Source organism: Eschrichtius robustus, chromosome 20, assembly GCF_028021215.1.
Source record: "Eschrichtius robustus isolate mEscRob2 chromosome 20, mEscRob2.pri, whole genome shotgun sequence".
NCBI classification, from domain to species: Eukaryota; Metazoa; Chordata; class Mammalia; order Artiodactyla; family Eschrichtiidae; genus Eschrichtius; species Eschrichtius robustus.
In genome coordinates this window covers 25,683,457-25,706,648 of record NC_090843.1, presented here as the reverse complement: position 1 = coordinate 25,706,648, position 23,192 = coordinate 25,683,457, and the positions used below count along the sequence as shown (strand labels likewise).

Below are 23,192 nucleotides of genomic sequence, written 5' to 3'. Positions count from 1 at the left end.
TAAATTTGTTTATTATTTAGTTTTTGGCTGCGTTTGATTTTCATTGTTGCGCGCGGGCTTTCTCTACTTGCAGCGAGCGGGGGCTACTCTTCGTTGAGGTGTGCGGGCTTCTCATTGCGGTGGCTTCTCTTGTTGTGGAGCACGGGATCCAGGCACGCAGGCTTCAGTAGTTGCGGCACGTGGGCTCAGTAGTTGTGGCTCGTGGGATCTAGAGCGCAGGCTCAGTAGTTGTGGCGCACGGGCCCAGCCGCTCCACGGCATGTGGGATCTTCTGGGACCAGGGCTCGAACCCGCGTCCCCTGCATTGGCAGGCGGACTCCTAACCACTGTGCCACCAGGGAAGTCCTAAAATATTAACAATATTATCAAATGTCTAGTCAGTGTTCAATAAGCACAGAATCACTTTTCCACTAACAATGGAAATATGCGTCTTAAGGAGTTACAAGTGGGATGTTTCGACTTATTGGAGAGCAGCACCCACTCAGCAGGCCCGTTGTTCACTCTGTTGTGTGAACTCTGAGTATTTTAAATTTGTCCTCAAGCCAAAACTTGACTATATTTTGGCAAAGGCTTTTTTTTCCTTTCTGCCATCAAAAAGGCAGCGCAGGGGACCGTGCAAAGAGCCTGGAACCAGACAGTCTTTGGGTTCAAATACTGGCTCTGGCTCTTAGAACCTATGTGACTTGGCAGATACTCAAGCCCTCAATCTCAGGACCCCAGTCTGTAAAGTGGAGCCATGGTTATCGTGGTCATGGGTAGTGGGAGGCTTATAGGAGGTGCTGAATCTGAGCCTGGCATCTGGTAAGCACTCCTCAAATGTAAGCTTCTTCCTTAATGAACTGTTTTCCTTTCCATTCAGTCTCTAAGTCAATGACATTTCTCTAAAAAGGTGAAAAGGACGAGAGCTTCCTGCCCAGGGAGCACTCCCAGCCATACTTCCGGGTGCCTAGCTCCTGTGCTTCCTGAATCTCTTGTTTTCCTACTTAACTCCTTACGACGCTGTTGCTCAGATGCTCTCTCCCTCCGGTCTCTCCCGGAATCTCCCCTGGGCTTGAATGGTCACTTGGTCCCTGTGGCCCTGGTGTCCCCTGCTTGTCCCCAGCAACATTAGAAAGGAGCATCCCTTGTGATTGCTCTGTATCTGGGGAGCTGCCCCAGGGCCTGGTAACTGCCCTGCTGGTCAGGGCAGGCAGAGGGGGTAAGAAGCCACCGGGTATCAGCATCCAGGGACATAATTTGACTGGCGCAACCACTGCCTTCATTGCCAGGGGCTGGAGGCTTCATTCTTTCACTCAACAGGTTTATCAGCTCCAGGGTGGGTGGTGGCTCCTGAACCTCTGGGAGTTCCCTTGCTTTTCTAAACAATGGGTGTTAGAGTTTAGGGTCCTGCGCATAGTGCAGTGCCCTACTGCCTGTAGGGCGAAGGCTCCACTCAAACCTAGTGGGAGCCGATCAACAGAAGTGCTGGAGTGGGGCCCTTTGGTTGTCACGGGAGGTGGGAGTGCGGGGGCTCTCTCTAGGCTGTGGTATCTCCCGCTATTTCCCCACCAGTGCAGAAGCCTAACCATTTTACTGTCACAGGTAGTGGCTCCTGGGGACCGGGACTGAGCACCACGGCATGGCAGGCACACCCCCGCCCCCCGCCCGCCTGCTTTAAGCCCTCACAAAAGCACTATAAGTTTTCCGCAGGAAACTAAGGTACTGAGCGAAGAAGTAAGCAGTTAGGGTCTCTTAGCTTCCATGCTGATTCCCCAAGCCCTCAGCACACTGCCCCGGCCCAGTCTGAGCGAGGCATCCAGAACAAATACCTGTAGGGTGAGTGAGTTACCCATGGGTTCCTAGAAGGGAGTACTGGGTCCAGTTCTCAGCATGGTCACATGTGCTTTGGGCCAGAAAGAAATTATGGTGTGTTAAGCACCATACTTAACACAAACCAGGCCAACGGCATAAAAGACAAAGGTTCTTCTTGGTCTCTGTGTTTTTGTCAGGGTTGGGGGCTTTGCTGGCCAGGTTTGGAGGCCTGAAGGGGCCTGGCTTGGGTTCCCAGGATTGGGTGTGTGTGCCCTGGAGGGGTGGGTGAGTCCCTGCCTGTTGGGGGTGGGGGAGGGTTGCCAGGATGTCTTTTCTTTCGTTGGTTGGGTGTCCCTGCCCTCCTCCCCCTCCTGGAACATTCCAGACATTCCAGACTGCCATTGCTTTCAGGATATGGATTAACATCCCAAACTGAGATTTGATTTCACCTCCCCATCCCCTCCCAACTCCTCCCTACCCTGAAAAGGAAGCCCTTAAAACTGGGAGTTTGAAGTAGGAAGAGGGTATTTTTGACCCTTGACCTGAGATTATAGTGATCTATAGGACCATCTTGAAAGAGTGCTCTTCAAACTAAACTTTTGCAGGGGACTGCTTTAAGCTCTTACTGGTTTGAACTCCAGGCAGGCACCGCCCATCTCCTCGCAGTCCTTCCAGAAGCGTTTGCTTGAGGGAGGTCCTCCCTCAGCTTAGGTAACCCCTGTCACTAGCATTAAGGTAGATCAGTGTTCTCAATCTTCCAATGGTATAATCATCTCTTCAGTTCACCAAGAGTTTGATTTTCCTCATGTGAGGGCCCCTGCATTTTCTTTGCCCATTTCATCACGAAATGTGTTGTGTATGGGAAATCCTATATGCCATGTCATGCAGATGCCATGAGGCTCCCCCTTGGCCAGTGAATTGGATCCCAAGAAGCTGGCCTGGTGTGGGACCCGAGGACCTGGAACTGGACTTGTTTCTGACCCTTGTCCTGCTATAATCTAACCTCCTTAGATCAGGTTCATGAACCAACCAAAGTAGAGAACTGTGGACATAGATTCTCCAACACTTATGCTACATTTCCCTTAAGTTATTTCAACCTGGGAAAAGATTTCATTGATTAAGACTTTCTACCCTCAAAGCGGCAGAGCTAGAAGGGATCTTGAAGACCCTTCTGTTTCCATTTTACATCTCAAGACACTTGGTCACAGGGATGAAATGAGTGACCTGGCTGAGGACAGAGCCAAGATCAAAAACATTTACAGTTAGAGTTTAGCATCCCTTCCCTTGCTCTCATGTGTTTTGAGTACCCCTTCCCCCTAGCTTGGCAAGAACTGCCTTGGGCCCTGTTGCATGTCAGTCAGGAATACCGGGGCCTGAAGCTTGAGTGGCTTAGTCAGAACAGCCAATCAGGGGCAGTTTAAGGGCTAGAACTGGATTTTCTTGCTTCCTAGTTTCATTTTCCCTCGTGCCACTAGAATTTTGTTGGACCATGTCCCTGAACTAAGAGTTTGTGATCAAGGATATGCAAAGACATAAGTGACAATTGACCAATGCAGATCAAGTCAATTGAAATGTTTTAAGCCCAGGGATTAGGGCATTGATTTGGGTGGTGAGCAGTTAATCACCGTGGGAGTCAACCTTGAACCTGAAAGCCTTCCTCAGGGAGAATTACGTTTTTAAGAGGGATTGGAAAGATGGAAAGGAGAAACTGTAGTAAACTGGGAGGAGGGAGGGGGTGGTCCTAATGCTGGGTTGTGTGCGTGTTGATTACTCCACCTTAGCATCCACACATGTGTCTGTTATTACATCTTAAGTACTTACTCCAAGCCCTTTGCTAAGCTCTTGATAATATTATCTAACATTACTTTATACCTCCCTGTGAATAGGTATTATCCCTGTTCTACAAAGGAGAAAATTGAGCCTCAAAGAAGTTAAATAACCTTTTAAAGATCAGTGCTGTTAAGTGGAGCACAAGTTTAAATCCATATCTGTACCAAGAAAGAGCTGAGCTGCTGCCAATTATCCTGCTGTAATTTGTTTGCATATATGTTTCCCCTAATAAATTGTGAGCACCTTGAGGCCAGGTACTTTGTCTGTTTTATCATTGTGTCCCCAGCATGCAGAACAAAGTCCAGCATGAAGTAGACACCGATTGAAAAGGTATCAGGTTAATGATTCGTGTAGTAATTCACATAGCTAGCTCTGTATTCCTAGATCCTGAAACACAGTGGGTGGTAATAGATGGTTGCTGAGTAAGAGAACTGGTGAGGAGAACCTAAGAGAGATAAACAAAGCAGATGTGACTGGGGTGGCGGGGGGAGGAATTATGTTATCCCAGTGCTTAGGGCATCTGATTTTGGCTTTCCTATCTGTGGTAGCACTATATTTTGCTCTCTAAAATGAAGCCAAATCTCCATTCCCAAAGGTTACCATTCTCAGACTCTAAGGCTTTGGTGTTGAGCAGAAGGTAGGAAGATAGACTGGAACAGGACTAAAAAATGCAAGGTCACAGGCCCCTAGAGTATCCAGAGCTGTCACTGATGCTGTTCTCTCTAATTTCAGGAGTCGAAAAATACAGATCCGAAATATTCCACCCCAGCTTCGATGGGAAGTAAGTGACTGCGGGAAACTCTCAGTGGCACTGGGAAAGAAGTCTGGGTCAGCCTGAGTTGGCAGAGATGACTGGGAGCTGTCCTGGGGGTTTGGGGCTAGGCCAGAGAAGCTGGTGCTGAGGGGAGGCTGGTTGGATCGCATCCTTAACCCAAGACTTCCAATATTAGTCCTTTGGGCAGTCCCTACCGTGAGAGGCATTAGGGAGGTGGGAAGGGTATTCCCTGAACCCCAAACTTAGTGATGACAGAGGATCAGCTAGGGACTCAGGTGGCACAGGTCTGCTTCCAAAAAGGCCCTTAAATGCCTTTTTGAGCTCAAGTACATTCTGTAAAGACACCCCGACGGATTACCGTCAGCATTAGTACCTGAGAAAGGGCAAACTGAGCAGGTAACATGCTCAATCCCCGCCAAAGGCTCTGCCTGTACCCCAGTGCTTTGGGGTGAGGAGTGTCTAGTGATGCTTTGTGAGTTCCTGGGATGCCCAGAGCAGCCGTATTGCCTTCTCCCTGCTCCCAGGTACTGGACAGCTTGCTGGCTCAGTATGGTACAGTGGAGAACTGCGAGCAAGGTAAGAGCGGGCAGAGGAGTGGGGCGGTGGGGTAGGGGTGGGTGTTGGAGTTGGGGGCGGGGGCGTGGGTGGGAAGAGGGGCAGATGGCCAGAGGTGTGGAGGGAGGTACGCTGGGGTGGGGGCTGGGACATGTAGTTCCAGCTTCAGCTCTGCTGCTTCTCCGGGACAGGTTTCTCCTCTGTTTAATGAGAGACTCAACAAAGTCACTCATTCCAAGCACGGGGTCCCCAGGCTCTCCTGGGGCCAACCAAGGTAGCAATAGAGGTCCCAAGATTTTAGGAATAGATTAAGAATGGAAATTGTGCACGCGGCCTGAGTAAATCTGTAGCCCTTTTACTTTAAAAGCTTCACAATTCTTTGTTTTTGTCTGGAATAATCAATGGGTTGTCTTTTTTTTTTTTTTTTTTTTTTTGGTAGAACCTCTGATTGTGAGCTACATGTCTTTGGTCAATTTAAAAAAACAGGATTTTTGTACATATTGATGGGCAGGCAAAATCTTTCAAGAGTGGAGAAGAAATTGTTTTTATTATTATTTAAATTCTTTTTATTACTTCTCTTTCAAGAAGGAGAAATAATAAAAAAGAATTCTAGATCATAAGAAGTTTGCTACGATTTTTGAAGTTTCTCCATTGCTTAAGGTTATAAATTATTTTCAGAGAAAATAAGCTAAAATAAAATTTGGAGTGATTTGGGTTGGACATAAAGCAGAGCTTGGTCATTAGGTAGGCAAAATAAACAGTTAGAGTTTGCAGAACTTTAAGAAACCTAGACAAGACTTAAGTATTCATCTCCAAATTCTTTGTGGAAAGGGGCAAGCTGTAAATCATTATAAATGATTAAAATACTTGCCTGCATAAAGGTACGAAGTGCTAAATCAATCAAACAGGTTCTCTCCTGCTGACCCCGAAGCTTGCCTTTTATCATAAACGCCAGGACACAACTGGAAGCGCTGATAACCATCGCCCAGTCCTGCTCACAGCTTAGACTGATGACTCAGTTACTCCTGGACAAAGAGACAGCAATGGCTTGGGAGCACACTGGAGAGCCTCACTGGGGGCGCCCAACAGGAGTCACCGCTGGTTAAGAGGCTCACCAGGGAGCTATAACACACCGAATCTGGGGGCAATACCTGCTACCTGGAGAGAACAGAATGGGAAGTGTTTGATTTTGTAAAAATTAAGTCTTCTAGTCTGCTCAGATGCCACTTTTTAATTAATTAATTTTTGGCTGCGTTGGGTCTTCGTTGCCGCACACAGGCTTTCTCTAGTTGCGGCGAGCGGGGGCTACTCTTCGTTGCGGTGCGCGGGCTTCTCATTGCAGTGGTTTCTCTTGTTGCAGAGCACGGGCTCTAGGTGCGCGAGCTTCGGTAGTTGTGGCACGCGGGCTCGGTAGTTGTGGCTCGCTGGCTCTAGAGTGCAGGCTCTGTAGTTGTGGCACACAGGCTTGGTTGCTCCACGGCACGTGGGATCTTCCTGGACCAGGGCTCGAACCCGTGTCCCCTGCATTGGCAGGTGGATTCTTAACCACTGCACCACCAGGGAAGCCCGGCAGGCGGATTCTTAACCGCTGCACCACCAGGGAAGTCCCATCAGATGCCACTTTCTAAGCAAAGTCCTCTCTGTCCACCCTTTTACTTTTTTTCAGGGAGAGAATGACTTTATTATTATTTTTTTAATTGAAGTATAGCTGATTTATAATGTATTAGTATTAGTTTCAGTTGTACAGCATAGTGATTCAGTATTTTTAAAGATTATACTCCATTCAAAGTCATTGCAAGATAATGTCTATAATTCCCTGTGCAATATATTTTTGTCACTTGTCTATTTTATTTAAAAATTTTTTTGGCCACACTGCGCGGTTTGTGGGATCTTAGTTCCCTGACCAGGGATCCAACCTGGGCCAATGGCAGTGAAAGCGCAGAGTCCCTACCACTGGACCGCCAGGGAATTCCCATCACTTGTCTAATTTCATACATAGTAGTTTGTATCTGTCAATCCCATACCCCCATACCCTTAAGGTTCTCCCCCCTCCTCTTGGGTAACCGCTAGTTTGCCTTCTGTCTGTGTGTCTGTTTCTGTTTTGCACGTACATTCATTTGTATTTTTTAGATTCCCCGTATAGGTGATAGCACACTATTTGTCTTTCTTTGATATTTCACTAAGCATAATGTTCTCTAGGTCCATCCACATTCCTGCAAATGGCAGGATTTCATTCTTTTTTATGGCTGAGTAATAGTCCTTTGTCTCACCGTCTTTTACATTTATTTATTTGTTTGTTTGTTTATGGCTGTGTTGGGTCTTCGTTGCTGCGTGCGGGCTTTCTCTAGTTGCGGCGAGCGGGGGCTACTCTTCGTTGTGGTGCGCGGGCTTCTCATTGCAGTGGCTTCTCTTGTGGCAGAGCATGGGCTCTAGGTGCGTGGGCTTCAGTAGTTGTGGCACGTGGGCTCAGTAGTTGTGGTGCACGGGCTTAGTTGCTCCGCGGCATGTGGGATCTTCCCGGACCAGGGCTCGAACCCGTGTCCCCTGCATTGGCAGGCACATTCTCAACCACTGTGCCACCAGGGAGGTCTCTGGTAGATTATTTTTTAGAATCTTCCTCTCCACTGAGGTGGGAGAGCTGTACCGCTGAGGTCAGAAGGGCTGAGAGTGGTCTGCATTGCAGTTTTGTGGCTAAGTGCCTTCAGTGTTGTGGGGCGGCGGCTTGATTTTTTTGGTCCAAGTCCTCCATGCCAGGGCTAAGCAGGCCTAGGCGACCCATAATCACAAGACGAGGCATAAGCGGTTAATTTTATCAATCCCAAAAGGGGGAAGAGTATGTGCCCAGATCGCCTGGAATTCTAACGTCCAACCCAGGTCCACTCCCAAATCCTTCCCCCCAGACTCCATGGCAGCCACTCTTGTCAACTCATTCAGCTAGGTCATGATACACTTACATTTGATCAGTATATCCTTGAGGATACTCTAAAATGGTTTTGGGTGTTTCCCCAAATCTCTTCAGCCAGGTCCTTACAGACCATTTCTTGGTCCAGTCTCACTAGGTGTGTGATTTTTAACTAGTTTAAATTTCTTTCTAAGAATAAATTTATCTCCAGGTTGGGGTGTGTGTGTGTGTGTGTGTGTGTGTGTGTGTGTGTGTGTGTGTGTGTTTTCTCCCTGTTGCATAACTGCCGAATATGTTGACTGCACACCCTTTTGTATTCCTGGCTCTCTTGAGGGCTGGTAGGGAAATCAAAGGAAGGCATGTAAAGTCTAATTTGAATTTTCCAGGAGTTGTGGTGAAAGCGGTCTATAGGGGAAATGCTTTGTCACTCAAGTATTTCCTTCTTGATCGCATAACCATCAAAGATGAGCTTTTTACAGTGTTTACATCATTGGTGCCATCTCCAGATCTCACTGCTCTAACCTTGACCTCTGTTTTGCTTCCCCAGTGAACACCGAGAGTGAGACAGCAGTGGTGAATGTCACCTATTCCAACCGCGAACAGACCAGGCAGTGAGTGGACCCAAAAGTGGGGCAAGGGAGGGTCTTTGTGAGTGGTGAGAGCCAGGTGCCCCTGCTTGGGCAGAGATGGGGTCTAGGTGGGCACGAGTCTGCACCTAGCCTCTGATTTTGTGGCAACCAAATCCAGACTCTTGTCTTTTGGTTCAGGAATCTCAAAGGTTCAGAAACCTCACCAGGATTGATAGCAAATACTTTGAAGGGAGAGACCCAAAGACCTCCCGGGGAAGGTGGGACATCCTCTTTAGGACAAGATACTGGCTTTTAATAGGTGTCTGGTTGCGGGAGAACCCATAGGGTCCTTTGCTGTGTTCATGGCGCCATCTAGTGGTGATGAGAAGGAACTAAGACCTAAAGGATTTGTTATGATGTGGCAGAGGCAGACATTTTATCTCAGGGATTGCCTTGAGTCCCATCACACCCACAATTTCTGGCTCCTTAGCCTGTTTGGTTGAGTCACACTTCTCCACCCACTGGTACTGACAGACTTGTATACTTTGTGTACTCATTTATACTCTATTATAGGCCGTTTTGCTTTTGATGGCTTTCTTGTCCCTTCAGCATGTTGCCTCTATCCCATTTGCTTCCTCCAACCTAGTGTAAAATCCCCCTACTTTCTCAAACCATTCAGTTTTCTTTTAGTTGCCTGCTGGACTCAGAATTTTCTGGAGGTCCCTGTGGCTGATCTGTGGGCCTTAACGTGGCTTTAAGTCAACACTTGCTTACTTCCTACTACATATTGTTGCCTTGTTAACATTTCTAACCAGCATCAGCCTTGGGAATGGATGGCGCTTGTCCCTTCCCTTCAGTGTTCATCGGTCCCGTTTTTCAGACATTCCAGATAGACTTAAACTCCTGCAAGCCATTCTGTCTCCACCTCTTCTGTTTCCATGGAGTTTGCTTAAATGTGGACGGTATCACTCTCAATAGGTGACACAACAAACCTTGTTTTAGCACGTTTTATTTATTATTCATTTATCGCGAATCACATGTGATTCTCATGTGAATCCTATGTGATAAGTAGCTCTGGTCGAAATTCACAAGCCAATTCCAAAATTCAGTGGATATAACTTATTTGTGTTATAATACCTTACATGATGTCGTATGCTATTTAGACTGGAAGGTTCTCTAAGGTGGAGGTGGCAGTGGCGCGCAGGTGGTCATCTCCCTTTCTTCTGGCATGTTCCATGTTGTAACCCAGCTGAGTGCTTTACACCTGGAGGGCATTTGGTGTGATTGGCATGGATTGGAGTGACCAGTAGATCCTCCCTCTGTCCTCAGAGCCATCATGAAGCTGAACGGCCACCAGCTGGAGAACCACGCCTTGAAGGTCTCCTACATTCCTGATGAGCAGATAGCACAGGGTCCCGAGAATGGGCGCCGAGGAGGCTTTGGCTCTCGGGGTCAGCCCCGCCAGGGCTCTCCTGTGGCAGCGGGAGCCCCAGCCAAGCAACAGCAAGTGGACATCCCCCTGCGGCTCCTCGTGCCCACCCAGTACGTGGGCGCCATCATCGGCAAGGAGGGTGCCACCATCCGCAACATCACAAAACAGACCCAGTCCAAGTGAGTCTTGGCTGCAGGGGAAGTGGAGGTGGGGCCAGGGAACAGTGGTTGGTGCCCAGGAGGCGAGGCCTCTCCTGGAAGCACGCTGAGGGGCCTCGACTCAACTTTACCTCTTAGGAAATGTTGGGGAGGTAGAATAAGCCTGGGGGGTGCCATTTGGTGGCAGTGGCTGGGCCACACACTTTCATTAGTGAGAAGGGTTCTATTTCTTGTAGAAAGTCTCGAGCAAACCCAGTCTTGGTAAGGTGGCCACTCCTTAGTGCTCTGTGATTTCGGCACCGCTTATTGGCGGCAACGGGATGGGGCCCGTCAGGGACCTTAGTAAGAGGTCACAGTTCTGACCCGTCTCCCATTCCACCACAGCCACCCCTCTTCTCTGATCTTTATAGCTGATCATTGTGTGCTCTGTGGAAAAAGAACAGGTCACGTTGTGTCCTTATTCATAATGCATCCTTTTATTATTTACTTTTAATTTGGGACAGTGTGCCTTGTCTTTATAGGTGTTGCAAGGGGGAAATCCAGAGTTCAAGGGGAAATGCAGCTTCAGAGCTGAGGGCTGTCGATCCCCCAACCCTGTATTCCCATGATAGACGCCACCACTCTCAGCCACCACCTCCTGACTGAGACAGAACCCATAGCAACAGGCTGGCCCTTTTCTCTGCCCATTTCAATTCTGCACTTGGCCTTGTTCCAAAAGGAGCAGGACTGTAGCGTTGGCTGAGGGTTAGCTAACCATCCGTGTACCTGTGGTCCTCAGGATCGACGTGCACAGGAAGGAGAACGCAGGTGCTGCCGAGAAGGCCATCAGCGTCCACTCGACCCCCGAGGGCTGCTCCTCTGCCTGTAAGATGATCTTGGAGATTATGCACAAGGAGGCAAAGGACACCAAAACGTAAGGCTTCAGCTTCTGGGCACATGGGGACTGCCGCCTCCTCGACTCTAACACAGACTTTTTTAAAGAAAAATAGAGACAAATAAGAGACACAGAAATTGTACGAAAGGATAAAAGCTGAGAAAATGAATCCTCCTCGTAAATAACGCCTTGTATATCCTAGCAATGCTGTGCCCTCACAGGTTTGTGCATGTGTATGTATGTGCATGTATTTTAGCACAAATAGGATCGTAATGAACATGCTGTTCTATAGTTGGCTTCTTTTCGTCTATGAGTATATCTCTAAAACCATCACCACAGTTAGGATAAGGAACATATCCATTGCCCTTATTGACCTTGTGCCCTTGGCCACCCATCCCTACTTCCCATTTCTCTCCCTAAACAACCACTGATCTGCTGGTTTTCTTTGAAAACGTAATTTTGTCTTGGGGTTTACCTTGGAAACCCCTCATCTGCGGTGGCCCACCATCTAAGAAGCTCTTGTCCCTCACTTCTTCCCAAGGGCCGACGAGGTTCCCCTGAAGATCCTGGCCCATAATAATTTCGTGGGGCGTCTCATTGGCAAGGAGGGGCGCAACCTGAAGAAGGTGGAGCAGGACACAGAGACGAAAATCACCATCTCCTCGTAAGGCGCTCTCTCATTTCCCTTTACGAGTGGGATGCCTGGGCACCTGGGGTGGCCGTATTTCATTACTGAGCCTTAATATCTGCCCCTTAAGTTGGATACAGTTTCTGCTTGTTGAAGAAGAATAATCAAAGAAGCGGTAAAGAGCATTTATCTGTAAGGGCTGGAGCATTTATTATAGCGCCCATCACCACTGTGGGCTGTTGTCAGCGTGCTGCCTCTTCAGTCCTCTGCTGCCACATCCTATCTCTCTTGCTCTGCACCTGGAGGAGAGAACCTGTGGCCAGGAGCCAGGGCTTTGGGGTTTCGGGAGCATCTGCCAGGCCATGGGAAGCGGACAGACCCAGATCCTTTTCTGAGCCCTGAGCACGTGCTGTGCGTGGTGGTTTGCCTCACTGTGGGGGGAACCAAAGTCGTGCAGCTGTTCTAGCCAACTCCCTGAGCACTGTGCCTCTTGATGTTGTCAGAGACTTACCAGTGGGCAGAGTAGCTGCTGTGTTCCTAAGGGCGCAGGAAGTGGATTGCCTGGCACCACTGGGGACCAGCTTCCAGCTCTGAGCATCCTGCTTGCTTTACCAGTCTGCTCTGAGTGTCCGCACCCCGCTGTGGGGAATCCTTGCCCTGGTTACAGACCCAAGGCCAGAAACAGAGAGCTATTTGCCCAAAACTAAACAGCCTGCAGAAATGGCATTGTTGTGTCTCGGCCCCAGCCAGGACCTGTTTCCCGGTCCTGGCCTGTCAGTGGAAGGCTGACGCTGCTCTGCTCCCCGCCCCAGGCTCCAGGACCTCACCCTCTATAACCCCGAGAGGACCATCACTGTGAAGGGCACCATTGAGAACTGCTGCAGGGCCGAGCAGGAGATCATGAAGAAAGTTCGGGAAGCCTATGAGAATGACGTGGCTGCCATGAGTGTGAGTGTTGGGTGCCTCTGCTTGCCCTTCTGTGAGCCTGAGCCATGGCAGAAGTGGGTCGCCAGTGAGGTGGGCGTTCACAGGCTGGGGGGGCCTTGGAGCTTTTTTTTTTTAAAGCAGGCAGTTTGTTGAAATGTGGGCATTACATTTTTTTTTTTAATTTTTATTTATTTATTTATTTATTTTTGGCTGTGTTGGGTCTTCGTTTCTGTGCGAGGGCTTTCTCCAGTTGCGGCAAGTGGGGGCCACTCTTCATCGCGGTGCGTGGGCCTCTCACTGTCGCGGCCTCTCCCGTTGCGGAACACAGGCTCCAGACGCGCAGGCTCAGTAGCTGTGGCTCACGGGCCCAGTTGCTCCGCGGCATGTGGGATCCTCCCAGACCAGGACTCGAACCCGCGTCGCCTGCATTGGCAGGCAGATTCTCAACCACTGCGCCACCAGGGAAGCCCCAGCCTTGGAGCTTTTACTTTGCTTTTGGACCTCGATTCATCAGAATCCTTTTTAAATTAAATTAATAGGGATTCTTCATTTGATTCCTGGGGTGCAAGTGGGAGTCCAGTCTTGGGCTTTGAGGTCTGTGATCCTCCTGTAAAGTTTGTGTTTATGTGCACTTTAGTGGGGAGAGGGTCCATAATTTTCATCTGGTTTTTAAAGGGGAGTGAGGATGTGGGGCACGTGACCAAAAAGGTGAGTCCTAAAAGTCAGAGATCTGTCTCCTCTTCCTTGTCATCGGCTGAGTCCGAGGTATGTCTCTGTCAGAGCGGAGTAAACCACTAGAGAGGAAGGACGTCTGAGGGTCTAACGCTGGGCCTTCTCCTCAGGGCTGCCGGTTCTTAGTCCAGCGAGAGCCCTCGGTGTACATGTGAGTGTGTGTAAAAACCAGAAGGGCAGGCAGGTTTGGGGCAAAAGCACGTCATTCCGCTGTTTAGGCCCACTCACCCTCTTGTTCAGCCAGGGCCACGTACAAGGGCCACCAGGTCCTGTCAGAATGAGCCGACCTCTTTCTCTTCACCTTCCTTCCCCAGCTGCAGTCTCATCTCATCCCCGGCCTGAACTTGGCTGCCGTAGGCCTTTTTCCAGCTTCCTCCAGTGCAGTCCCACCACCTCCCAGCAGCGTCACCGGAGCTGCTCCCTACAGCTCCTTTATGGTAGGTGCAGGGTCTTGTTACAGGGGACCCCTGGGCCATGTGGCCGCAGGGTCCAACTCTTTGTGGCAGCCTGACACTTGGGGATTTGAGGGGAGAGGGAAGGGCTCCCAGCCACTGGCGCCAGCCCTCCAGGGCATCAGCCCTGTGCACGGCAGCCTCAGATGCTGGCAGCACTCTTCCTCTTTGTCTTGCCCGGCTTCTTCCATTTGTCCCTGCTACAAAGAGCTACAGAGCATGTAGCCCAGGATGGCCTCTGGGTGCCTGCACCCCTTCCTCCTCCCGAGGATGCAGGGCAGGGCCACGGAGGGCTGCCGGGCTGTGTCCCTTGACCTGCGTTAATAACATGTCCTGTCTTGGCAGCAGGCTCCAGAGCAGGAGATGGTGCAGGTGTTCATTCCTGCCCAGGCAGTGGGCGCCATCATCGGCAAGAAGGGGCAGCACATCAAACAGCTCTCCCGTTTCGCCAGTGCCTCCATCAAGGTGACCTGCTCTGTCTCCTTCCAGTTCCCGGGGTGGGAGAGTGCTCTGCTCCCATCACCCTCTACTTTTGTTCTCAGGCACCCCATCTGCCTAGTGTTAGGCAGATGCTTTGCTTTTGACCTCGCTTGGTCCTCCGTGGGATGCCTTCCAGGCTCCTGGGCTTTCAGGCTAAGGGAGGAGGTGGTATTGTAGCACAGAAGAGAACTTCAGTTCAGGCAAGACTGACCGGGTTCAAATCGCAGCTTCTGAGCTATAGGACCTGAGCCTTCGATTCCTCATCAGTACAGTAGGGATGATAATACTCTGAAGTAATGCAGCCAAAGCCCCTGGCTCAGTGCCTGGTGCCCAGTGGTTGCTCAGTAAATGTTAGCTGTCTTTCCACCTTCCCTGGCCATGGAGAACCTGTCACGGTGAACAAATGTTTTGTTAAATTTCGCAAGTCTCAAGCCATTGGTTTCAGTGGTCTGAAAGGTTTTGGTCAAATGCAGTGTATGTTCTCTGAAGGAGAGCTCCGGGAGATTCTCTGGGAGGTCACTGCCCTCCCCCCACTGGTCATCTGCGCCCCTCCCTCTTGGCAGGACTCTACTGAAACCTGCTGGGGAGTGGGGGAGATGGGGTGTGGGCAGGGTGCCCCTACTTAGAGAATGTCAAGAAACGAACGCACCCATGCCCTCATAAGAGTTTTGGTGCAGGCGCAATATCCTTGGGGTTCGGGGTCTTTGTTCTTCACTCCCCTGGCCGTCCGAAGTGGGGAGTGGAAGCAGGGTGGTGGTAGGGGTCTGGAGGAGGTGGAGATAGAGGGCACCTCTTTGACCGGTGTTTGCTTTGCAGATCGCTCCTCCTGAAACTCCGGACTCCAAAGTTCGTATGGTCATCATCACTGGACCCCCAGAGGCCCAATTCAAGGTTCTCATTTTTATTGTTTTTCCAAGTAGGACCCAGAGGAATTGAGTTTGGATGGGAGTGCAAATCTGTATCACGTTTCTAAGCTTCCCTGCAAAATACAGGGCTGCAAGGCTGCTTTCAAATTGACATCAAACGGGAATTCTGTTGCTTTCCCTCTTTGCTTCCTGAGAGTAAACAGGCACATGGGAAAGAAGGCAGTCTGAGGGCTTCTTCCTTGCCCTCTGCCTTAGTGACCAAGGAAGGCCCTTCTCTCCTTTATGTCCCTATGACATGCTGAGGTTCTCGAACTTTTGGGCAGACAGCCAAAGAGCTGATAGCTTATTCTGACCTAGGGAGGGATGGACAATGGGGACAGCTCTCTAGACTGTGTGGAGTGACCAAGAGCCTGCCCTCTGAGTGAGTGACTTCCACCAGCTGCCACTCAGGGCCTTGACTTGCCAGCCACAGCTTGTCCAAGCCCATGCAAGCATCCCAGACCCCATGCGTCTGGTTTGTAGCTTAGGTACTATGTTCCTCTGGGGAGTTACGTATTCATACTGGGCAGTTACTCTGCCCAGGCTCCCCAGTGTTACAAGTGAGCAGGAGGAGTGTTGGCAGGTCAGTCCTGTGGACCTTCCGTATCACCTGGCCTAGATGGTGACCCCCCCCCCACCCCGCCCCGAGTGGGGGTGGGCCTGTGGGCCAGAGGAGGAAGGGCTGGGGCTTGGGGAGCTTCCCTTTCGTCACACACAGGTGGCCCGCTGATACAACAATGACCTTCTCTTCTCAGGCTCAGGGAAGAATTTATGGAAAACTCAAGGAGGAGAACTTCTTCGGTCCCAAGGAGGAAGTAAAGCTGGAGACCCATATCCGGGTGCCAGCGTCGGCAGCTGGCCGGGTCATTGGCAAAGGTGGCAAAACGGTGAGCCGTGAGGGTCAGGTTGAAAGCTCTGGACATTAGTCCCCAAACCCGACAGCTCTTCCCTGGCCCCCAGCTCCTCCACCCGGCCCAGCCTGGGTACTCGCAATTTGCCTGTTTACTTGATTCCACTTCCCAAGCCCAGCTCCTGACTCCTCCGGTTTCTACCTGCTAGTGACCAAGCTCTTGACCCTCCAGTCCCACCCATGTTTGACATGGACAGCACCCTGAGCTCCTCTCTGACCGGTCCTCCCTGCCCCTGCCCCCAGGTGAATGAGCTGCAAAATTTGACAGCAGCGGAGGTGGTGGTGCCAAGAGACCAGACCCCTGATGAGAACGACCAGGTCATCGTCAAGATCATCGGGCATTTCTATGCCAGCCAGGTACATATGTCACTCCCCCATCACGGGAGGGCGGCAGGGCTCCAGAAGCATGACCTCGACAAGTCCCATGCACTCTGCCTGCCTCTGGGCTGGGTCATTCTTTCCTTCCAGGTGTAAGGGCATGAGGTGTAGATGTTTTATCCCTTCTTAAGGCTGTGGGGACAGTGATTTGACCGTTTTCATAGGTAGTCTGTATTATGTAATAACTGTGGTGTAGCATATGTTATATGTTAATAGTCTTCCCTGTCGTCTAACCTTAGTCCTTCTCTTTTGCACTGGATGAGAAGAGAAATGGGTCTCATCCACCACCCAGCCCTGTTCATGGAATAACGTCCTGGGTTGCCCGTTTGCAGAGCAGTTCCTTCACCTTTCCCAGAACCACTGCTCCATCCTTGCTTCCAGTTCTTCCACCCTCCTGTTCTCTTCCTGGAACTCACATCCATCCCGGCACTGCTTCCAGTAAGCCAGTCAGCAGTGCCCAGCATTGGGACTGACCCCAGGGTCTAGAAAGGAGAGCAGGTATCAGGTTCAAATTATAGGATGATTGGAAGCTAGTGGGGTTTTCCTAAAACCCCCTAGTGTTGGAGCTAGAAGGGATGTGGAGAGTATTGGATACAGTCCCTTCCACTCACAGAGGATAAGCATGTCACATCAGGCTTGTGGCCCACCTGAGGCTGCTCACGCAATCAAGGGCAAAACAGGAACCCAGACCCCAGCATAGTGTGACAACTTTCTCTGACAGCCCTTTGGGAGCCATTAATAGCCACAGAAATATTTAAGATTTATGGGTTCTGCTGCTGCACCAAGCATTATTCTATGTGGTCTCTATTAACTCATGTAATCCTCATAACAACCTCATTGTACAAATGAGGAATGTGAGATTTAAATGATATATCCAGGGATGCAGAGAACCAGGGTGTATTAAATACCAAAGTGGGGACATTTTTCATTGGTTAAAATGAGAACTCAGTGAAAAACTATGTCAAACATCAAGCACAGGGGTGACAGAGTAGGAATTAATGTATAAATATTGACTCCACATTCTTTCCCCAACCTAGACCAACTTTCTCTTTAACCAAGAAATCAAGCACTCAACTTATGGAAAGGAGACATTCTGGTAGATTTCTGTCAAGAGAATCACATTCTACAGTTGATTTCCCTTACAAAACTTTGTTCATAGGGAAGACACTTTTAAGAAGGAAAGAGTAAAGATACCAGTCCTCTGGTGTTTTGTCCACTTTCACAGTGGAGCTTATTTCACTACCTTTTGGTTATCCCAATGCATCCCCTTTCCTGGGATATTTACATGCATAGTGGAGTTGTGATTGGTGATGAGGTCTCCTGATTTTTGACCTTCTGACAACACATGCGCCTGGAAGCTCTGGGAGTTCCCCCTTGAGTTCAGTAACGTGTGTCAACTTGGTCATGTTTTAAATACTGATGAATGAATTTATACTACTGTTTATCCTCCCTTCCTCTGTATGAATCCAGTGGGTGCTCAGGGTCTGCTGGGAGGCAAAGAAACTTATGGTCACTCTAATCCTCAGTCTTCTCTTACCTTTCGTACAAGTCCAACATGACCTGTTGTTGCCGCTGGTGCCCAGACCCCGATGGCTTCTCTCCCCACGTAAGGCTGTATCTCCTCGCCTTCGGAGATCCTCACTCTCACTTGTTCTGTCTGCAGATGGCTCAGCGGAAGATACGAGACATCTTGGCGCAAGTCAAACAGCTGCACCAAAAGGGACAGAGTAACCAGACCCAGGCCCGGAGGAAGTGACCAGCCCCTTCCCATCATATCGGCTCAAGGACAACAGGCCGAAATCGAGAGCACGTTCTCCCCAGCAGGCCTGAGAATGAGCGGGAATCAGGGACACTTGGGCCGGGATTGTAGATCAGGTTTGCCCACTTGCTTGAGGAAGTCGTTCCAGTGAGGAACCCTGATCTCTCAGCCCTAAACACCCAACCAATTGGCCCAACACTGCCCACCCCTGAGGGTGTCACCATGGAAATTCTAGCTCAGGGTGCTTTTAAACGTGGATTGTTTAAGTTCTCCAGGTCCCACCTAGAGGGTGGGTCAGACCCCAGTGGGAAGAGAAATAACATTTCCTTCAGGTTTTTAAAACATGCAGAGGGGTGTTTTAATCAACCTCAAAGGATGGTTTACTTCTTGACCCTAAGATCCTTCCAACCTTCTTCTACTTGGTTTACTGATTAAAATACCTCTATTCTTGTGCCCTGACATAGCCTTTTCGTATATTCACACTGGTTATGTTACCTTTCTGCTACTGGCAAAAGTGAGAACCAATCCATTGCTTTGCTTACGTTATTGACTCGAAGGGAGAAGACACATTGGCATCTGTAGATTAATTCCAGTCCCTTCCTAACCAACCAGTAGGAACAGCAAGGAATAAAGAATGGGGGAGAAATGGGGAGAGAGGTGATTGAACTATACAGTAATCCACGTTTAAAAGGAGTGCCCTTGTGGCTGATTGATTCCAGATCACCACCTTGAAAAATTGGCACAGTTCAAATTTCCCGCTCTGTTGGGGCTTCCCCACTAGGATTCCCGCCCCGTTCATGTCCCTCTAACCACGTAAGTCCCACGTCATGTCCAGGTGCACATGGGTGGTACTGACTGCTCAGCGGGATAGGGGCTGACCACTGTACTGTCCCTGATTCCTATCATTCTCAGGCAGATTTTATATTTTTTTAAAGTCTATTTTAATGATTGGATACGAGCACTGGGAAGGGGACACTAACGCCCCTTGATAAAGTCTCAGTTCCATGGAGGACTTGAGTGGCCCCAAAGGCTGCCACTGTGCCCTCACGCCAGCCCACGTGCTCCCATAAGGGCTGGTTCCCAGAAGCAGGGGTTGCGGGGCACTCCCCCCCACGGCACTGTTCCCTTGGTGGTGGTGGGACGTGGAACCCGACCCTGAGCTCCTGGTAAAGCTGAAGTCCATCATTTGGCATCTTTTATGACTGTTCAGTAAATTGGAGAGAAAATTTGCTTCTGTTTTCATCCTAGAGGCATATTGAACTGATGGTTTCTGCCTCCACGAGTCGTTGGCATGATGTTATGTGTGCCTAAAAAAACAAAATTCAAAATACCAGCAACATTATGCACAAAGGGGTAAACAAGCTTAATTTATTAATTTTCCAGGCTCAGCAAGATCCCGTTTTCAGTTCAGCCCTTGTGGAAGACATCAGCCATCAGTTAAATGAGGTTAGGCCTCCCCTCCTAATGTACTGATTGTCAGTGCATGTTAGCCAGGTGGTGCACTTTAGCTACCTTGGACAATGCTATCAAGTGTGCTGGGAAGGGAGGAAGGCCTCCCGCATGTGGAAGAGCCCATGCTCTGGACTCCCCTCCTTCCGACATTGCAACAACGACAGTAACAACCAGACCACCTTGACATGTGGGCGGAGTCAGTCAGGTAATGCTGTGCGCGAAGTAAACTACCTCAAGGTATGAAGTTACCTCAGCAATTACTTTCCTTTTTGTTCCCCCCACCTCTTTTTTTTAATCTTTTTTTCTTTGCGGCTTGCTGATATTTTATATAAAAAAGAAAAGCAAAGCAAAAGAGAAGCTGATAGTCTTGAATATTTTATTTTTTTAATGAAAAGAAAAAAACGAGAAAGTTATGTTTCATAATTTCTTACAACATGAGCCAGTGTAACCCTTTAGGAACTCTCTATGGAGAACAGGCCCTGTGGGAAAGGCAGCTGGAGCTGCCCCTTGGACGGAGGCTGGGCCGAGTGGGAAGGCCCACGTGTGAGAGAGCCCAGGGCCAGGCTCTGATCTCTAAGCCACCAGCCTCTCCCAGGAAAATCCTGCCTGACGAGATTAACAAGCCCAGCGGAGCTGTGGCCCCAAGGGCGAAACAACAGCCTCCAACAGCCGGCCTGTGGTCTCCCCTCCCCCCTTTGGTTAAAGGGCACCCCAGTCGGTTTTTCCCACCAGTGGTGCTGTTGAGATATTTAAAAATATTGCCTCCGTTTTATCGAGGAGAGAAATAATAACTAAAAAGATACCCTTTAAAAAATCTATACTTCTCTGTCTAAAAATATGGGAGCCAAGATTCCATTAGTGGAAGAGACAAAGCCATCCTCTCACCCTCAGAGAGGTCCACCTGGTTTGTCGTTGCAGTGCTTTTCACTTTTTGTTCTTATTTCATTTCAGCCCCGTCTTGCTATTCTTGGTCTTTATCAGTAGACCCAGGGGCAAACAGATAAGTGCCCCCTCTGTCTCCCCGTCTGTCTTCTTTCAATTGATCTGATGGACTCTTAACCGTGGACCCAAACTTAACCAAATTCTTGATGTAGGGTGGTGGGGAGGGGATTCGGGAATGTGACTGGGGACAGGTCCCTGCCTCATTTGTGTCTTGTCACTGTCTCCCCATGACATTCCTTTATAGCCCCCAGAACTGTCTACCCCAAAGAGGAGGAAGCAGGAAAGCATTTAGGGATGATATCAGGCCAGTATAATTAAGCTTCCCACCTGTCCAAACCACAAAAAAGGGTCTCCCAACTTCTCTTTCTGGCTCTATATGCTTTATTCCAAAATGAAGCAGATAACGTTCAGACATCGGCCATTTAGTGACGTAAGGTGAATTTCCAGCAGCAAGCATGCTTTGATATCTGGTTCAAACTACCATCGGAATAAAATCCCCACAGTACCTGAAATGTGATTGTTGCAGTGTTCAGTTTCCTTGGGATCCTGCTCCCTCCACACCTTAAAAGCCCACTTCCTTTCCCTTTGGCTGATTCAGCTCCCAGAAGAGACCAGGAGTGTGGCGAGGGACTGTCAGACTTGACTTGGAGTAGGCACGGCTGATACCCGCCCAGCGGGAAAATTGTGGAAGTTACGCTACCAGAAAGCAAAGGAATATGGTTTGGTGGTTAAGGTTTAGCAGGATAAAAGGCCTGTCTTTGTGGGTCTGCTTTTGACCTATAGACAAGGGCTTTGGGCCCCTCATGGCCCCCTGCACATCACCTCCATTTCCCCATCCTTGGTGAGATAACAACCTGAAACGCACTTGGGAGGTTTGGTTGATTTGAGAAAAACGACTTTTAAAAAACAGCTTCTGTGCTCTGAGATGTGTGTGAGCTACATATATATTTTAAAGAAAGGACCATCACTTTGGGATATATGGTTTAATTCGGTGGAACACGTAAAAAACCAAAATGGTTTGATTCCCTGACTTTGAAGCTGCATCTGACAGTGACACCCAATGGCTTGAATCCCCTCGAGGGTCTGCTTGCCTTTTGCAGTTTGGGTTGTGGACGTGGCTCTTAGGAGGGGTCTGGGAAGGAGAGAGCGGTTTTTAGGGACAGGGAGTTTCATCACCTTCTCTTTCCTCCCCTTCTCCTGGTCCTTCTCAGCCTTCTTCCCTTTACCCTGAGCTCTCCACTTCTGGGGGCGGTTGGGGGCTGTTAAGTTATGCCTCGCGATTGGCGGAAGAGACCCTGTGTAAAACCCAGAGAACACCGGAGGGGAACACTCCAGTTGGTTCCGTGTGTCCGTTTTCCTCTGTGCCAAAGACAGACAGACAGAGGCTGAGAGACGCCATTTCTGAATCAAAGCAATAGCCATCTTTTGACGTAGACCTGGGCTCTCTGAGAGGGGGAGGGCTCCCGGAAACAGCGTGGGCTTAAAGACCCGTCCCTTCCCTTCTGAGGCTCCTGGGGGATTGGGAGCAGTACGTGCCAAGGGGCGGGGAGCTGAGAAGGGGGTCCGATGGCTCCTGGTTGCACTTTGGAGAAGGAGGGGAAGTTTGGGGCTCCTCCGAGTGGGGCTGTGCTCTGTCCCCTGACCCCACTGCAGAGGCAGCACTGCGAGTTCTCTTCAGGCCTGGCAGACTGGCAACGAGGAGGGGCCTCACTTAGCTCTCAAGGGTGCCTTCCCCTCCTCCCACCCCAGACATACCCTCTGCCAAACTGGGAACAGCAGTACTACATAACTACCTCACAGAGCCCCAGAGGGACTGCCCGAGCTTCTGCCTCAGCCCACGCTTCCTTCCTCCTCCTCCTCGCTCAGGGGTGGGGAGTCCCCTTTCCCCCTGAAGTGTTGGTGGCGAGATCCTAGCGGCTTTGACGTTCACACCTATTTGTTGAAAACTGGTAGGAGGAAAACAGCACAGCCTGCCACCGTAACTGCAGGAAGGTAGAAGAATCCTCAATGCCAGGGGACATAAAGCCATTTCCTTTCCAAACTCTTGGTGATTTAGATGCAGGACTTTTCTCTTGTATTCAGACTTAGAGCAACACCAGCTAAAAACTTCAGTTTCTTTCCTTTGGATACATAAGGCTTCTCTATCGGGGTACAGGACAGGGAGGAGGCCTCATGACCGAAGGTGGATTTGGAGGGTGAGGGCCAGAGCCCCAACCCTGACCCTCGGCCCTGTGCAACTCCTTGGGGGCACAGCCTGATGGCACCTTTACTGGTGCCTTAGTCTGGTTGAATCTGGATGGACAAGACAAAAGAAAGAATTCTTTTTCTGAAATGAAATAGCAGGAAGCTCCTCGGGGCATGTGTTTTGAGTAACCACAGGTGATGGATGCTAGGAGTATAAATGGATTAACTACCTCAATCCTCACAGTGAGATTAGAACCAAGGGCTGGGACTGGTGAGGAAGGGTTTGGATCCCAGTCAGTAGGAGTGAGCTGAGGCTTGTGCCACAAAAGGTTTGTCCTTGAGGAACAGGCATGCCTGCTAGATACTCATCGGTTGGGTTGGGAGGACTGGCCATTAGGCCCCCCTTTCTGCCTTCCTTGCCCCGGGGTCCTATGCTTCACCTTTTTCCCCTTCAGCCTGTCCCTCCCTCACCTGCTGTATCTTATTGGACCAGAGGGTGAGGAGAGGACTTGCCTCCTCTTTTCCTGCAGAGGGGGCTCCCTGGAGGTGAGATGTGG

General features: G+C 49.8%; 1 protein-coding gene across 3 annotated transcripts in view; it reads left to right on the top strand.

Moving 5' to 3' along the window:
• Positions 1 to 20,963, top strand: part of IGF2BP1 (insulin like growth factor 2 mRNA binding protein 1) — a 41,932-nt gene extending 20,969 nt beyond the window's left edge. For 2 of the 3 annotated variants that reach the window (XM_068531232.1, XM_068531234.1), the window contains exons 3-15: positions 4,354 to 4,402; positions 4,921 to 4,972; positions 8,401 to 8,464; positions 9,752 to 10,033; positions 10,791 to 10,925; positions 11,428 to 11,550; positions 12,327 to 12,462; positions 13,488 to 13,610; positions 13,971 to 14,090; positions 14,922 to 14,996; positions 15,766 to 15,897; positions 16,164 to 16,277; positions 17,962 to 20,963. In XM_068531232.1, coding sequence (XP_068387333.1) covers positions 4,354 to 4,402; positions 4,921 to 4,972; positions 8,401 to 8,464; positions 9,752 to 10,033; positions 10,791 to 10,925; positions 11,428 to 11,550; positions 12,327 to 12,462; positions 13,488 to 13,610; positions 13,971 to 14,090; positions 14,922 to 14,996; positions 15,766 to 15,897; positions 16,164 to 16,277; positions 17,962 to 18,054 — 1,498 coding nt within the window. In that variant the 3' untranslated portion in view covers positions 18,055 to 20,963. The remainder of the gene's footprint in view (positions 1 to 4,353; positions 4,403 to 4,920; positions 4,973 to 8,400; positions 8,465 to 9,751; positions 10,034 to 10,790; positions 10,926 to 11,427; positions 11,551 to 12,326; positions 12,463 to 13,487; positions 13,611 to 13,970; positions 14,091 to 14,921; positions 14,997 to 15,765; positions 15,898 to 16,163; positions 16,278 to 17,961) is intronic. The other variant, XM_068531233.1, reaches the window with a different exon arrangement.
• Positions 20,964 to 23,192: the final 2,229 nt, after the last annotated feature.